This window comes from Paramormyrops kingsleyae, chromosome 1, assembly GCF_048594095.1.
Source record: "Paramormyrops kingsleyae isolate MSU_618 chromosome 1, PKINGS_0.4, whole genome shotgun sequence".
Lineage (NCBI taxonomy): Eukaryota > Metazoa > Chordata > Actinopteri > Osteoglossiformes > Mormyridae > Paramormyrops > Paramormyrops kingsleyae.
Window position 1 is genome coordinate 1,685,172 of NC_132797.1, and position 16,626 is coordinate 1,701,797.

Genomic DNA, 16,626 nt, shown 5'->3' on the forward strand with positions numbered 1-16,626 from the left:
TGGATTACCAAGTTTGAACAGAAGGTGGGTATGGCTGCTTTGTATAGTATTACGTTAATCTAGTATAATACCACCCTTTGTATGTTAGGCTTAGTATATTGTTACAGTAATCTAGTATAATAGCACTTATTAGGGGTGTGGTCTAGTGATGCTGTAGATGACACTTGTTGTGTTACCATTGGCTGTCCAGCAGGAGTGTGTCTTCTTATAAATCGGGAAATGCACATTGTCAATAGTACACTGAAGGCATTACACCGAAACGCGTCTGTGTGGAGACATTGAGTAATAAAACTGTATCAGGCAAAGTGCAACCTCTTCTTGTATTACTTGAGTTATTCTTTTTACGGTCCAGCACTCTGATACATGTAAAATCATTAGGAGTGAAGATCATTCTTCTATATTTTACTTATATGGGAGCAGCCATGGATTTGATCATCTGGATGAAGGGATCCAGTCCTCTCCCGCTGCCCCTTCTTCTGCTATCATTATTGGGCAGCATTCATGCCGAGCTCCCCTATCCTCCTACTGCCACCCCGCTGTTTGAGGGATACCCTTACGGTGTCATATGGAACATGCCAACTCCTGTTTGCAAGCAGAATAACATCCCCCTGGACACCTCGCCATTCCAGGCCGTTACCACCCCAGAAGCTGTTCCTTACCAGTTCCTCTTCCTCTTCTACAGCAACCGCCTGGGGTTGTACCCATTTGTGGATGAGGCCACCAATAAGGAGATCAATGGAGGCATCCCACAGAAGGGCAACCTGAAGGCCAGCTTGGATGTCGCTCATTGGAACATCACTCAATATGTACCATCAGGAACTTCCACTGGTCTGGCTGTCATTGACTGGGAGGCCTGGCGCCCCTTGTGGGACACAAACTGGGACTCTAAGACTATTTACCAAACATTGTCTATTGACTATGCCCGTCAGCTTCACCCCTCACTTTCCCCATCTCAAGCTGAGCCCATGGCCAAGGAGCAGTTCCAAACAACTGCTAGAAACTTCATGGAGGACACAATGAGTCTAGGGATCAGTATGAGGCCCAGTTACCTCTGGGGCTTCTATCTCTTCCCTGAATGCTATAACTATGGTTGGGATGATGCAGACTACACAGGAGAGTGTCCCACAAATGCACAGACCAGAAACAACGAGCTCCTGTGGCTGTGGCAGACGAGCACGGCCCTCTACCCATCCGTCTACCTAGGGAGCCATCTGGCCAACACCCACAAGGCCGCTCTCTACGTCCGCAACCAAGTACATGAGGCCATGAGGGTGGCCAGCCTGCCTAAGCACCCCTTCAATGTCCCCATCTACGTCTACACCCGTCCTGTCTTTACCGATCAAGTCAACAAATTCTTGAGTGTGGTGAGTACATCAGGCTAGGGATGAAACGGTTACTGGTTTCACAGTAAACCACAGTTTCAATTCTTAATTATCCTTAAGACAGTGGTTGATTACTACACTTTGAAAAACTCATGTTAAATACTGTCCAGCATCAACCAAAGCCAGTGAGAGTCTCTCAGACGCAGGCATGCACACACAGCAGGCAATGTGGGTTTGTTCTGAGTCAGCGAGAACATGGCAAAGCAGTGACAGCGTTCTGGAGATTTTTGACGTTAATGCACATTGAATATGGTTTTCAATAGTTTACATAAGGCATTGTCTACTCTATGGTTTGATTTTAATGTTTATGCAAACAAAAAGTACATAGAGCTGCTCATTTTGTTAGTTGTTTTAAATATTAAACTTAGTGATATGACTTCAGTTTGTGTCTTGGTAGCTTTTTAGTAATAATAATAATAGATACTTTATGAATCCCTGTGGGGAAATTCTCTGTACTCCTCCCCCAATCTGCTCTCTGTAGCTGAGAGCAAGCTGGCTGTAAAGGGCAGCCACCCATAGCAGTGCCCAGGGAGCTGGGGGTCAAGGGTTTTACTCAAGGACCTGCCAATGTGCTGAGGCTGGGGTCGAACCGGCGACTTTCCAACCACAAGCCCATTGAGCCACATGCTGTCCCCCAAAGTCTTCTTGACACATTTTAATAATACTGTGATAATCAAGACTTCAAGACTTTTTATTGTCATTGTACAGTTGCCTGGACAACGAAATTAGCTGGCAAGACCACAAAGATGCAAGAAAGAAAGTGTCAGTACAAGATATAAGAATAAGAAACCTAGTATATACAATGTATAGGTACAAGAGACATTGGGGGGTATATGCAAGGGTGTCATAAATATATAAATAAGGGGGGAGGGCTTTTGTCATAGATAAGTGACACTATTGGGTAGGTTGGTAATTGCACATTTGCCAAGATATTGCACAGAGCCATAGTCAATAGCAGCAGTGAGTATAGAGTGTGGACGAAAACTGCACAAACACGTGCACACGCACACACCCACACCCATACACACATACATACTTATGGACACCATAAGCTTAAAAAGATAGCAGTGAGGGGAGGATTGAAGGAGTGATGTCAGTGATCTGGTGCTTTAAGAGTTCTGACTGCCCACGGGTAGAAGCTATTTTTTACTCTGTTGGTTTTGCACCTGATGGATCTGAACCTTTTTCCAGAGGGCAGTATGTTGAATAGGTGGTGGTTAGGATGGAGGTGGTCTTTTATGATCGCCCTGGCTCTGGAGAGACACCTAGAGCTAGCAATGGAGTGCAGGGAGGGGAGTGGACAGCCAATCACCTTCTCTGCTGTTCTAGTGACCCCCTGGAGTCTCTTCTTATCGGCAGCTGTACAGCCAGCGTACCACACGGAGATGGCATGTGCCAGCACACTCTCGATTGTGGCTCGATAGAAGGACACCAGCAGATTGGTCTGCAGCCTGTTCCATTTCAGAACCCTCAGGAAATAGAGGCGTTGCTGGGCTTTCTTCACTAGGGCGGTAGTGTTTGTAGTCCAAGACAGATCCTCGGAGATGTGGGTTCCGAGAAACTTGAAGGAGGACACCCTCTCCACATAGTCACCTTTTATAATAATACTGATAACCGTGATCATTTTGGTCACTATAATCGTGATATGACATTTTCTTACTGTTTCATCTCTAATCAGATTCTGGATCATCTCACTATTATATAGAGGATATGATCAAGCTCCACTGTGCTGGCTTTGCGTTAGACCTTCATATTCTCATTTAAGTCATCAAGGTACGAAGCCCAGAGGTTCTGTCTCACTGCTCTGTGTGTGTTCCCATCTCCAGGAGGACCTGGTCCACACTCTGGGTGAGAATGCAGCTGTAGGGGCCTCAGGTTCAGTGCTCTGGGGTGGCAGTGCAGATTTCCATGACAAGGTATCCTCTCATGAAACACAAACACTCTTGGTCACATGCTACAGGCCGAAAAAGAACACGGCTTAAAACAGATCACTATGTTCACAATGTTCATAATGATTGCAATTCTGTCACTTTCAAGTAACATAAATCTGCAGTAAAATAGTAAAAGAAATGAAGTATCTGTATCTTTTCTTCACACTGAAACACAGATCACCTGTCTATATGTCACACAAACACGTTCCATCCTTGTAGGCATCATGTGAGTCCTTATCCTCCTACCTGAACTCCACCCTGAACCCCTACATCGCCAATGTGACGGCAGCTTCCAGGCTCTGCAGCGAGTCACTCTGCCAGGGTAACGGGCGCTGCATCCGGAAGGACTACAACTCTGACGTCTACCTGCACCTGAATCCTGCCAGCTTCTCTGTCCGAAAATCCAACGGGAAGTACGTGGCGGTGGGCATTCCCACCCTCTCTGACCTCACCTACTTCTCCAATCACTTCACCTGCCAGTGCTACGCTGGGCTGAGCTGCTCGCCCCGGATAGCGAGCGAGCTCCCCATCGAACCCGTGGCCATTCCTGTGTAACACACCCCTTCAGTATGCTGTAGGCTCACTGCCCTTTAAAAATGTTTGACCATCTTGCTGATTCATTTGCTGTTTTCTGATGCATTTATTTCTCCTTTGCAAATAAAGTTCAGTCGTGCTTTGTTGAGTTCAAACATCATCACTCTGCATCATGGAATTTCGAGGATGGTACTATTCTACCCGGCATAATGATAGCAATAAGCCTCCTATGATTAAAATCAATTTTGTCATTTATATTGCAAAGAATTTGGGTGTCTGAAATCACATACTTGTTTGCTATGTACTGTAGTAGACAAAATATAGTATGCGACGTGAGCAGTATGTCTGAATACTCAGTATGGATGAGACAGTATGCCTCCGTACCCGGATGATATACGATGTCATGATCCACGGGGGGAAGCAGGAGAAGGAAGCCGTGAATAAGCACAAAAGGGTTTTATTTCAGGGATGACACACGTAACGTTAATGACCGGACTGGGGAAACGAACGGAAACGCAGACTAAATACACTGGACTAATGACAACGATCAGGAACAGCTTGTAAACACGGGGAATCCACATGGGGTTAACGAGGGGGCATGGCACACGAAAGGAGCGGACGATCGGGGCATGACAATACGATATTCTGCGAAGTTCCAAAATGTGTAATTGATGGATGCTATGTTATCCCACAAAGCCACTGGAGCTACAACCAGAGATGAAGAACATTTCTTGTTCATTTCTCAAGATGACAGTGGAGTTGCCAACTCTGTACGACTTTAAAGGTGCTATAGAATGCATCTTTTCGGTATATTATATTCTTAACTGAAATTCTTGGGGCAGCATGGTGGGGCAGTGGTTAGCACGATCGCTTCAAACCTCTGGGACCATGGCTCCATGTGTGGAGTCTACATCGTTATGGGGTCTCCTCTGGGTGCTCTAGGTTCCCATGGGTTTGTTTGTGGGTAAATGGTGTGTGAGTGTGCCCTGTGATGGGCTGGTGCCTTATCTTGGCTTGTTTCCTGCCTTGTGCCCATAGGCTCTGGACCCCCCACAACTGAATAGGTCAAGTGGTTACAAAAGTTGGTTAAACTGTTCTCTGGTGTCTACATATAAGTTATACAAACTTGGTTTGGTCGAAATATGCCCAGAAGTGGTTTACAGGCTCATTTATACATTACTATTTGTCCCTAGAATGAAAGAGGCTTTTTCCCATCTTTGGTCGGCTCATTAATGTGTTGATAAGCTCTGCTCTGATTGCTGGTTTTTCTGCAATGGTGTGGAAGAAAAATAAAAATCTCCAAACGACCCTCCTATATCTTAGCTCCAAACAGAAAGAAAGTCTGTAACTGGCAGGTAAAACCTTCTTTATTTGTGAGCAAATGAACATCACAAAGTGCTCTGGGTGCTTGCACACCACTCAAAAAAAAAAGGGCCCCGTTATATACTTTCAAGAGCCCCCCTGCCTCCTTCCAAGATCTTATTCAACATGATTGGTCACCATATAGCATGTCCAATCTTGAATTTCATCTTACGACCTCCAATCTTGCTTACTAAGTACATACATAATGATTACATGATAGATTAATTACCTACTGTTCTATTGTTACATGGTGTTTCTACTGACGGTGGTTATGCAGTTGTACCTGTGATATCCTATAATGACAGTAAGTGACAGTAAGCGATCACAAACCAGGTAATAGCAGAGATCTCCTCTCCCAGCTGCTCATACACTGTTCATCGATATCATGAGAGCCTTCCTTCACAAGCCTGACAGATGCACCCCCTCTTCCCAATTAGGACAGTTTCTCGACTGGTGCCAGGTCAGTGTGCTCTACAGCGTGTTTTCTCCAGCACGCTTCCTCTCACGAGTGCATAAGAACAAACAAAATCTCCTGGCCTAAGACCCAAGACAGAAAAGCAATCCCACAATGCAACGTCCCCTTCTTGCCTAAGGCCGAGACAAACAGCAATCCCACAATGCAACGTCCTCTTCTTGCCTAAGGCCGAGACAAACAGCAATCCCACAATGCAACGTCCCCTTCTTGCCTAAGGCCGAGACAAACAGCAATCCCACAATGCAACGTCCCCTTCTTGCCTAAGGCCGAGACAAACAGCAATCCCACAATGCAACGTCCCCTTCTTGCCTAAGGCCGAGACAAACAGCAATCCCATAACCCTCCCATACCACATAACCATTCATTATTCTTCCACAACAACTCATGCAGAACTAACATCTCTAGTCATGCGCCACATAACATTTTAGTTAACAATGGGCAGCATTTACAAAATCTCCTATTGACATCAAAGAACAAACGCATTACTCATGTTTGTGGTGTAAACAAGCCCACTGCACTGCCAGTTATGTAGAAGTCTAGTGCATACAGTACGTAATACTTGATCATGATTAAACAACTACGTTACTGGTTTATGTATTTACTATGCAGTACTTTTATCGTTATTTTAGTGAACTCTTTCTACTTTGCCATACGTAGCTGTAATACTTCCACTCCCACTTAGGCACAATATTAGCTTAGTCATAACTTTGTTTTTAACATTGTAACAACAACACCGTCATTTTTTTTGCATCTCAGTCAACAAATGATGTTACAGTGCTAGCTTCATCATTACCATTCAACAATTTTTATTAAGAACTATAAACAGCAAGCTGAGCAACCTATAGATGTGTTGTTTGTAAAGAATTTGGACTTTTGCTTTTAATTTTTTTTTTTATTAGATATTAGCTAACCAACAGTAGCAGTACAGAAGCCTCATCTCACTGTCAGTGTACATCAATGGCTGTCTGTATATATATTTTTCCTTGCCCGGTGCACTTGTGGAACTGCACACATGTCCCTCTAGAGTGATAATATATGTTGCAGGTGTGCAGGTCCATTGAGCTTTAAAGTGGGCTGCAAAGTCAGTCTTTGGCACCTTTAAGTATAAAACAATCAGTTACATGAGGAGACTCGAATATGTATTTTTTTAACAGTAACTTTCCTGGGGTTCAAGCGACAGTATGTGTTTTAAGATGATGTGAGGGGGATATAGGGCTCTCGAAGGAACAAACAGGCACACTTAGGTTCACTTCTAAAAACTATTTATTACAAGTAATACAAAATAACCTTGCATTAAAATCAATACCAAGACATGGGATCAAAGGCAATGCAAAATAATCCTGTATCACAAGTGCTATCTAATAATTATGGTTATATAAATATAATTAACAAGAATAAAAATTGAAAATACAAGAGATTATAGGTATATTTAAAAAGAGTGACAATGAAACATGCATAAAATAGAAAGTGCAGATGGATATTATAGTTATTGTGATAATTGTTTGAATCAACACATTGACACTACAAAGCTATTCACACTCGGACGTTTTCAGTCCTGGCAGGAGACCAAGACATGAGTCCTGAGAAAGTGCCGGGCGATGCGTGATCTATCCCATGGCTGAGCTCCCATGGCCAATTTTGCCCGAGTAATGCTGCCTGCAGTTTCAATTGGAAAGTTTCTATAATCAATGTACCCCCTAGGGATGGGGGTAAGCGTTCTACACACACTGACCAGCTAGGTGCAGTTCCCAAAATAATTAGACGAGTATCCTTGAGCAATGCTTTCCCTTCCCATGAAGATAAGGCAGGTGTCTCATACACTGACCAATGGTGTACAGAACATATTGAGCAACGCCTTTCCCTGTCCTCAGCAAGCCCCTCCAAAACCCAGGGGAATATGGTAAGCGTCCTTGAATAGGGTAAGCTTCCCAGAACAAGGATTCTTTCACATAAGAACAAGGATACTTCTTTCATGAGAAACAAGTCATTTGTGAAAAACAAGTTATTTAAGTGATCAGAGAGGGAAAAAAACATGCTTTTACAGTCTAACCTTAATGCAATAATATTATAGGTGAATCATGGACGACGTATCTGAATCTCAGGAAGATCAGTCCATACACGATCAGAATCAATCCACACCTCAATCACCTCATATGTATGACAGTAACAGGATAATGATTAATTCTAGGCAACGTAGTCGTCCGAAAATTCGTCCTAATACAGTATGTCATTGGTACAGGGTCAGGTAACGCGTGAGATGGTGACCACAGCATGTCCAAGTGCATTCATGTTGTTCTCATGCTTACATATAGTACGTACAACATTAACTGTCGAGTAGTAGGCTTCTAACAATATTTAGTATGTACTGTGCGATATCTGATTTGGGAAACACCCAAGCACTTAATATACTATATACTATATACTATACTATAGTGACAAAAATCATGATTGGGAATTACATTAGAGTATAAAGACAAATCACTAACAGATGGGCAAAGCCTTGGATCTGGACATTAATTGGAGTAGGTATGTTGACAGGGATAATGTTTACAATGTGCTGCTTAAGTGCTAAAATGCTAAAATGATATACCCTGTGAATCTGTGACATTCTGTTCTGTCTCAAGCAGGTCTTGATGGCCTCCTTAAACCTGATTGCTTTGTGAATGCTGGATGAGAAGGAGCTGAGGAACCTGACTTTCACCATGTGCCGTCCCCTTATGTTTGACATTTACACAGAACTGTTGGCATTATGTAACTTGGCAGGGGCTACAATCTTACATGAGTCTAGCAGAGCACTGGCATTCTTAAGTGATATTAAACCATAATGGGAAGAAAAGGGATCTTAATTAAATAATGATCTTCTTAACAGGGAAGTAACTGCAATGTTCATAAATACACTATATGGCCAAATGTATACTATATGGGCAAAAGTTTTGGGACATACCTCTTAATCATTGAACTCAGGTGTTTTTCATTCTTATCCATTGCCACAGGTGTATACAATGAAGCACATGCAGTCAGGTTTACAGACATCTGTGAAAGAATGAGTTATTCTGAAGAGCTCAGTGAATTCAAGCATTGTACTCTCATAGGATTGCCACCTTTGCAATAAGGCAGTTCATGCAATTTCTTTCCTGCTAGATATTCCATGATCAACTGTAAGTGGTACTATTGTGAAGTGGAAACATTTTGGAACAACAGAAACAGAGCCACAAAGTATCAGACCACGTAAAGTAACAGAGTGGGGTTGCCAAATGCTGAGGTGCGTAATGGTCATCAGTGCTGTGTTACAGTAAGTCAGTGACTGCAGAGTTCCAAACTTCCTCTGACTTTAACTCGAGTAAAAAAACTAGCTTCATGGAATGAGCTTTCATGGCGAGTGGCTGCATGCAAGCCTCAGCATTTCACAGGCAGAAAGACACACGCTTTGTAAACATAACTACAGTGGGCTTTACGGGACATAATATAGCTGAGCTTGCACCTTTGCATTGTATTTGAATAACGATGGGCTTCTCGATAAAGGCCTGATATGACCTTAAATAAAACACGTCACCTTAGCTCTGCACTATAAACGCCTCAGCAGGACGCAGTGCTGAAGAAGCCCAGGTGAGAACTTCAGAAATTTACAGTAAATGTTTCAATGTGAAAGCTACCTATACTTACTTCATTAATTAGTTTAAACATTTTAGTGTAAAAAAAACAACTTCAAAACAATGCTTCTTGAAAATCATATCCTGAAATCCTCGTACAGACTATATGATAGGTATTTCAATGGCTATCATTGTAGTCAGCTATTCCTGTGGCCACAGGTTCTGTGTAATGACACAGTGATTTTCAAAGACATGGCAGTCGAAGTACCAGACAGTTGATATCCTCTCAATTTGAAATCTGTTTCTGCCCAGTGGATGTTATCAATACAAGCAGTGCAATCTGTTTGCTAGGCAATAATATGAAAACAACAATTCAAACATGCTTCCCCACTTTATAAGTATTTTTACACTCAGATACACTGAACCTGTATGAGAAATGGTGAATGTAAATGAATACATTATAGATTTGTTCCTTACACAGGAGAAGCCATGGATTTGATCATCTGGATGAAGGGATCCAGTCCTCACCCGCAGCCCCTTCTTCTGCTATCATTATTGGGCAGCATTCATGCCGATCTCCCCTATCCTCCTACTGTCACCCCGCTGTTTGAGGGATACCCTTATGGTGTCATATGGAACATGCCAACTCCTGTTTGCAAGCAGAACAACATCCCCCTGGACACCTCGCCATTTCAGGTCGTTACCACCCCTGAAGCTGTTCCTGACCAGTTCCTCTTCCTGTTCTACACCAACCGCCTGGGGTTGTACCCATTTGTGGATGAAGCCACCAATAAGGAGATAAATGGAGGCATCCCACAGAAGGGCAACCTGACGGCCAGCTTAGATATAGCCCAGTGGGACGTCGCCCACTATATGCCTTCAGAAACCTCCCCTGGTCTGGCTGTCATTAACTGGGAGGCCTGGCGCCCCCTGTGGGACAGAAACTGGAACTCTAAGACTATCTACCGCACGCTGTCTATTGACTATGCCCGTCAGCTTGACCCTTCACTTTCCCCATCTCAAGCTGAGCCTGTGGCCAAGGAGCAGTTCCAGACAGCTGCTAGAAACTTCATGGAGGACACAATGAGTCTAGGGATTGATATGAGGCCCAATTACCTCTGGGGCTTCTATCTCTTCCCTGAATGTTACAATGATGTCTGGGAAGAGGCTGACTACACAGGTATGTGCCCAACATGGGCGCAGGCAGAGAACGACCAGCTCCTGTGGCTGTGGCAGACAAGCACGGCCCTCTACCCATCCGTCTACCTGCAGACTAGTCTGGCCAACACCCACAAGGCCGCTCTGTACGTCCGCAACCAAGTTCATGAGGCCATGAGGGTGGCCAGCCTGCCTAAGCACCCCTTCAATGTTCCCATCTACGTCTACACCCGTCCTGTCTTTACCAATCAAGCTAACAAATTCTTGAGTTTGGTGAGTACATAACGTCCTGGATCATCTTATAAACTGGATATGATTAAGCTCCCGTGTGCTGCTTTTCCTCTCCTTGGATTGCCACCTTATCATGGTGGAGGGGTTTGCGTGCCTCAGTGACCTTGGGGGCTAGGTTGTCGGGGGCGATTGCCCCTGGTAGGGTCTCCTAAGGCAAGAAGGTCCCAGGTGAGGGGCCAGACGAAGAGCAATCTCCAAAAAACCCCTGATGAAAGAATATTATAGCAAGGTCTCGTTACCCTCGCCTGGACTAGGGTCACCGGGGCCCCACCCTGGAGCCAGGCCTGGGGGAGGGGCCTGCTGGAGAGTGCCTGGTGGCCGGGCTTTGGCCCGTGGGGCCCGACCGGGCACAGCCCGAAAGAGTCACACGGGACCGTCCCCAGGTGGGTCCACCACCCGCAAGGGGAATGTCAGGGGTTCGGTGCTATGTGGACTGGGTGGCAGCCAAGGGAGGCCCTGGCGGACTGATCCGCGGCTGACAAAACTGGGTTTTGGGACATGGAACGTCACCTCTCTGGTGGGGAAGGAGCCTGAGCTTGTGTGTGAGGTTGAGAGATGCCGGCTAGATATAGTCAGGCTCACCTCAATACATAGCGTGGTCTCTGGAACTAATCTCCTGGAGAGGGGCTGGAGTGGTGGGTGAGCGTCGCTGGGCTGTGGTGGGGCTACTGGTGGCCCCACAGTTTGGTGCATTAACATTGGAGTTTACCCCAGTGAACGAGAGGGCTGGGTCGGGGAGAGGTCTCTGACTGTCATCTGCGCCTATGCACCGTATTACAGTTCAGAGTACCCAGCCTTCTTGGATTCCATCATTTTGCTGGGGGACTTCAACGCTCACAACACCGACAGTGTGGCCTGGAGAGGGGTGATTGGGAGGAATGGACTCCCCGATCTGAACCCAAGTGGTGTTCTGTTGTTGGACACATGGTTTGTCCGTAACGAACACCATGTTCAAGCATAAGGTGTCTATAAGTAGATATGGTACGAACAATGATCGTTCAATGACCGATTTTATAATCATATCAGTTGATCTGTGGCCTTCTGTCTTGGACACTCAGGTGAAGAGAGGGGCAGAGCTGTCAACTGATCACCATCTGGTAGTGAGCTGGTCAGGTGGCAGGGGAGGCAGGCCCAAGCGCATAGTGAGGGTCTGCTGGGAACGTCTGGAAGAGGCTCTGGTTCACCAGAAATTCAACTCACACTTCTGGGAGAACTGCATATCGGGGGAGGTTGGGGACATTGAGTCTGAATGGACATTGTTCTGAACCTCCATTGTGGAAGCGGCCATACGGAGCTGTGGTTGCAGGGTGGTCAGTGCCAATTGTGGCAGTAACCCCCGTACCCGACGGTGGACACCAAAGGAGAGGGGGGCTGTCAAGCTGAAGAAGGAGGCCTGGGGGTCTTCGGAAGCAGCTGACAGGAACGGGCAAGCCAGGCGGAATATAGCTCAGCTTTGTAGAAGGAAAAACCCAGGCATGGGAGTTTAGTGAGGCCAAGGAAAGTGCTTTCGGTCGGCTTCAAAAAGGTTCTGGCAAACCGTCCGGAATATGAGTAAGGGGAAGCAACTCCTGGTTCTTACTATTTACAGTGGGAAGGGGGTGCTGTTGACCTCACCTGGGCACATCACCCGGAGGTGGAAGGAATACTTTGAGGACCTCCTCAACCCTGCCTCAGATACATCTGCGTGCACTGCTTGTGAGACATCTAAGGGCACGGGGCCCGAGGGGGCTGGGGTGGACTTGCCTATCACTGAGGCCGAGGTTGCCAAGGTGGTTAAAAAGCTCCTTGGCGGCTGGGCCCCAGGAAAGCATGAGATTCGTCCGGAGTACCTGAAGGCTCTGGATGTTGTGGGGATGTCATGGTTGACACACCAGAGAGTGTGTTCCAACTACAGGGGGATCACACTTCTCAGCCTTCCTGGGAAAGTCTGTTCCAGGGTACTGTAGAGGAGGGTGAGATCAATAGTTGAATCTCGGATTCAGGAGGAACAATCATCCTGGCCATGGAACACTGGGCCAGCTTTATACCCTTGTGAGGGTACTGGATGCAGCCTGCGAGTTTGATCTTCCAGTCTACATGTTTTTTGTGGACTTGGAGAAGGCTTACGACCGGGTTCCCCGAGGTGCTCTGTGGGGGGTGCTTCAGGGGTATGGGGTTCCGGGTCCGCTACTGCGGGCGATTCGGTCTTTGTATGAACGGAGCAGAAGCTTAGTCCGCATTGCCAGTAATAATTCGGACGTGTTCTCAGTGCGTGTTGGACTCTGCCAGGGCTGCCCTTTGTCACCGGTCCTGTTTACAATATTTATGTTGCAACTTTTTGCGGATGACATGGTCCTGTTCGCTTCATCTGCGGGGGACCTCCAGTATGCTCTGGGGCAGTTCACAGCCGAGTGCGAAGTGGCGGGGATGAGGATTAGCAGCTCCAAATCTGAGACCACGGTTCTCACCCGGAAATGGGTGGATTGACCTCTTTTGATCAGGGAGGAGGTACTGCCTCAAGTGAAGGAGTTTAAGTATCTCAGGGTCTCGTTCACACGTGAGGGTAGAAGAGATCGAGAGCTGGACAGACGATCGGAGTGGTGTCTGCAGTTTTGCTGGTGCTTAACCGGTTCATCGCGGCCAAAAAAGAACTGAGCCTGAAAGCAAAGCTCTCGATCTATTGGTCCATCTTTGTTCCTACCCTCACCTATAGTCATGAGCTGTGGGTAGTGACTGAAAGAATGAGATCATGGATACAGGCGGCTGAAATGAGGTTTCTTCGCAGGGTGTCTGGGCTCTCCCTTAAAGATAGGGTGAGAAAGGTGGTTTGGACACCTGGTGCGGATGCCTCCTGGGCGGCTACCTGGAGAGATTTCCCATGCATGTCCTACAGGGAGGAGGCCCCGGGGCAGACCCAGGACGTGCTGGATGGATTATATCTTTCAGCTGGCCTGGGAACGCCTTGGCATCCCCCCTGAAGAGCTGGTAGAGGCGACTGGGGAGAGGGAGGTCTGGGTATCAAGGCACGGGTACCAGAGGCTTTGTCTTACTCCCTTGTGTGTGTCACTATCTCTAGGAGGACCTGGTCCACACTCTGGGTGAGAATGCGGCTGTAGGGGCCTCAGGTTCAGTGCTCTGGGGGGGCACTATGGACTTTGATGACAAGGTATATTCCCATGCATCACATGTCATCTGCATGTCTGCGGCAGGGATACACTAAATGATTAAAAAAATGACTGCTATATTCACAATGTCTATGACATTTTCAATTCCGTCACTGCTACGAAATGAGAAATCTGAAGTAAAACAGTAATGAAAATGAAGCATCTATGCTGTAAGAGTGCTTACATGTGCCATAGAATGAAAATCTGACTTTACATCAACATAGCATAGTTCGGTACATGGAAATGACATACCATGAATCTCAAACATTGTCATTCACTCTTTCAAATATAATTCCCGAACATGTAAAAGAATAAAGTAAAACGGGCGGTTTTGAAATTCCTAGACTGTTACGTAAGTCTTAACCACACCCCCAAACTTAGTATATGCCATGCCACTCTCAAGGTCAATGGACAAGCCTTGTTCAACAGTTGTGCATTTATCGTTAAGAACGAAGCAAAGGACAACAGTGAAAATGTCAGGCTGTATCTATAAGTGTGCCGTTTGAGGCTATGATGGGGATGTCGGCACTTACCCTTCCCAAGGAATCAAACTGTCATCAGGCATGGCTGATGTGCATCTTTAATAGGTCAGGAGTACAAAAGCTCCTCTTAGCAACTTACATGGTTGGAACCGTTCACTTGCATGGTTCTAACTATGTAAGTTGCTAATGTTGCTAGCAGCTATGGGTTTGGGAAAATGTTCCTCAGCTTATTAGGGGAATAGTAAACAACATTACGAAGTCTATGATACTGACATTGACAATACGCTTCTGTACTTCCTGTAGCCTACTTTTGATTAGCTAAATAAATATCTAACCGATAGTGCAGTAAAAAAAATAATGAAAGCAGAACTGCAAATTTACAAGCTGCTTATCTTGCTGTTTAGAGTACTTGATGAAACAAAGCTAGCACTGTAAAATCATTTGCTGTGTCAAATGAAAAAAAAATCTATATTCTTGTTACAATGCTGAAAACAAAGTTATGATTATGCTAACATTCTACCAAGGCTGAAGCGGGACTATTACTGTCATGCCCCGATCGTCCGCTCCTCTTGTGTGCCACGCCTCCTCGTTAACCGCATGTGGATTCCCCGTGTTTACCAGCTGTTCCTGATTGTTGTCATTAGTTCATTGTATTTAGTCCGCGTTTCCGTTTGTTTCCCCAGTCCGGTCATTGTATTGTCAGCCTGTATTGTTGCGTGCTCTGTCTTTAATTAAACCCCGTGTTCCAGATCCCTGGATTCCTGCCCATTTGTCTGTGTTCCGGGCGCGTGCGTCATGACAATTACAGTAACAAAGGGTAAATTGTTCCAGGAAACATTAAATGGCAAAACCTGCCACTCAGTGTTCATTTGCTGTCTCCGGGCAACTGGCTGTTCATCGGCATCTGATTCCTCCTCTAATATAGGCTCAAATATATACGGTTGCATGCCTACAGTAAATGCTCCATGTTTCATCTCACCTGTACCAATGTTGAGTCTGTGTGAACCATCGCAGTGCCTCACTGTAAACCAGCCAATCAGAGCAGAGCTCTTCTATTAATGAACCCACCAAATAAGGTAAACTGCCTGTTTTATTATAGGGCCAGGGATATTTGCGGGTGGCGTGTAGCTCAGTGGGCTAAGCCTGTGTGCTTACAATCACAAGGTTGCCAGTTTAAACCCAGCCTCAACATGTCTGCAGGTACTTAAGCAAGCCACTGATCCCCCAACTCCCTGGGCGCTGCCATGAGTGGCTGCCCTTCGCGGACAACTTGCTTACAAAGAGCAAGTTAAGGGAGGTGTAAAAAAGACAATTTCCCCACAGGGATTAATAAAGTGATGATTATTATTGATTATGTACATGGGCATGTAAAACAACTTCACATACTGTACCAACAAACCAAGTTCACATACCCTCTTTGTAGACACCAGAGAACAGGGAGCTGCATGTGGCCTTATCAGCTAAGGTTCTGTGCCTGTGACTGAAAGGTCACCAGTTCAGGCCTGGCCATAGTACATCTGTATGTCCTTGAGCAAGGCCATTAACCCCCAGCTCCCTGGGTGCTGTTGTGGCTGGCTGCCCTTCACAGCCAGGTTGCAGCCAGGTAAGTTGGAGGAGGCATAAAGAGAATTTCCCCGTAGGGAATAATATAGTATTATTTGGAAGAAAAGCATTCTATGGCACCTTTAAGTCCTCCTTCATATCTGAGATCTTTTCTTCACACTCAGTCACAGATCCCTTGTCTATGTCACACAAGAACGTTCCATCCTTGTAGGCGTCATGTGAGGCCTTATCCTCCTACCTGAACTCCACCCTGAACCCCTACATCGCCAATGTGACGGCAGCTTCCAGGCTCTGCAGCGAGTCACTCTGCCAGGGTAACGGGCGCTGCATCCGGAAGGACTACAACTCTGACGTCTACCTGCACCTGAATCCTGCCAGCTTCTCTGTCCAAAAATCCAACGGGAAGTACGTGGCGGTGGGCATTCCCACCCTCTCTGACCTCACCTACTTCTCCGATCACTTCACCTGCCAGTGCTACGCTGGGCTGAGCTGCTCGCCCTGGATAGCGAGCGAGCTCCCCATCGAACCCGTGGCCATTCCTGTGTAACATGGCCCTTCAGTATGCTGTAGGCTCACTGATTCATTGCTGATTCATCTTGCTGATTCATTTGCTGTTTTCTGATGCATTTATTTCACCTTTGCAAATAAAGTTCATTCAGTGCCACTTTCACTTCCAACATCATCATTCAGCATCAAAGAATTTCAAAAGCTTTAG

At 45.9% G+C, this 16,626-nt stretch overlaps 2 protein-coding genes across 2 annotated transcripts; both read left to right on the forward strand.

The window, feature by feature from the left end:
- Window positions 1–419: 419 nt before the first annotated feature.
- LOC140578586 (hyaluronidase-5-like) lies at window positions 420–3,868 on the forward strand. Its single transcript, XM_072700166.1, has 3 exons — window positions 420–1,364; window positions 3,209–3,298; window positions 3,533–3,868. The coding sequence occupies exons 1-3, from the start codon at window positions 423–425 to the stop codon at window positions 3,866–3,868; spliced, it is 1,368 nt and encodes a 455-aa protein (XP_072556267.1). The 5' UTR covers window positions 420–422.
- Window positions 3,869–9,827: 5,959 nt separating this feature from the next.
- LOC111833642 (hyaluronidase-5-like) lies at window positions 9,828–16,626 on the forward strand. The gene is made up of 3 exons (XM_023792144.2): window positions 9,828–10,705; window positions 13,779–13,868; window positions 16,123–16,626. Exons 1-3 carry the CDS (start codon window positions 9,914–9,916, stop codon window positions 16,456–16,458), a joined length of 1,218 nt encoding a protein of 405 aa, XP_023647912.2. The 5' UTR covers window positions 9,828–9,913; the 3' UTR covers window positions 16,459–16,626.

What these genes read in the sequence shown, in the direction of transcription:
- LOC140578586 (XM_072700166.1), top strand. Translation starts at nt 423, where the DNA reads ATGGATTTGATCATCTGGATGAAGGGATCCAGTCCTCTCCCGCTGCCC. An exon ending in TCAACAAATTCTTGAGTGTG is followed by an intron (nt 1,365 to 3,208) that starts GTGAGTACATCA and finishes TCCCATCTCCAG; the next exon opens with GAGGACCTGGTCCACACTCT. An exon ending in GTGCAGATTTCCATGACAAG is followed by an intron (nt 3,299 to 3,532) that starts GTATCCTCTCAT and finishes CCATCCTTGTAG; the next exon opens with GCATCATGTGAGTCCTTATC.
- LOC111833642 (XM_023792144.2), top strand. Translation starts at nt 9,914, where the DNA reads ATGCCAACTCCTGTTTGCAAGCAGAACAACATCCCCCTGGACACCTCG. An exon ending in CTAACAAATTCTTGAGTTTG is followed by an intron (nt 10,706 to 13,778) that starts GTGAGTACATAA and finishes CACTATCTCTAG; the next exon opens with GAGGACCTGGTCCACACTCT. An exon ending in CTATGGACTTTGATGACAAG is followed by an intron (nt 13,869 to 16,122) that starts GTATATTCCCAT and finishes CCATCCTTGTAG; the next exon opens with GCGTCATGTGAGGCCTTATC.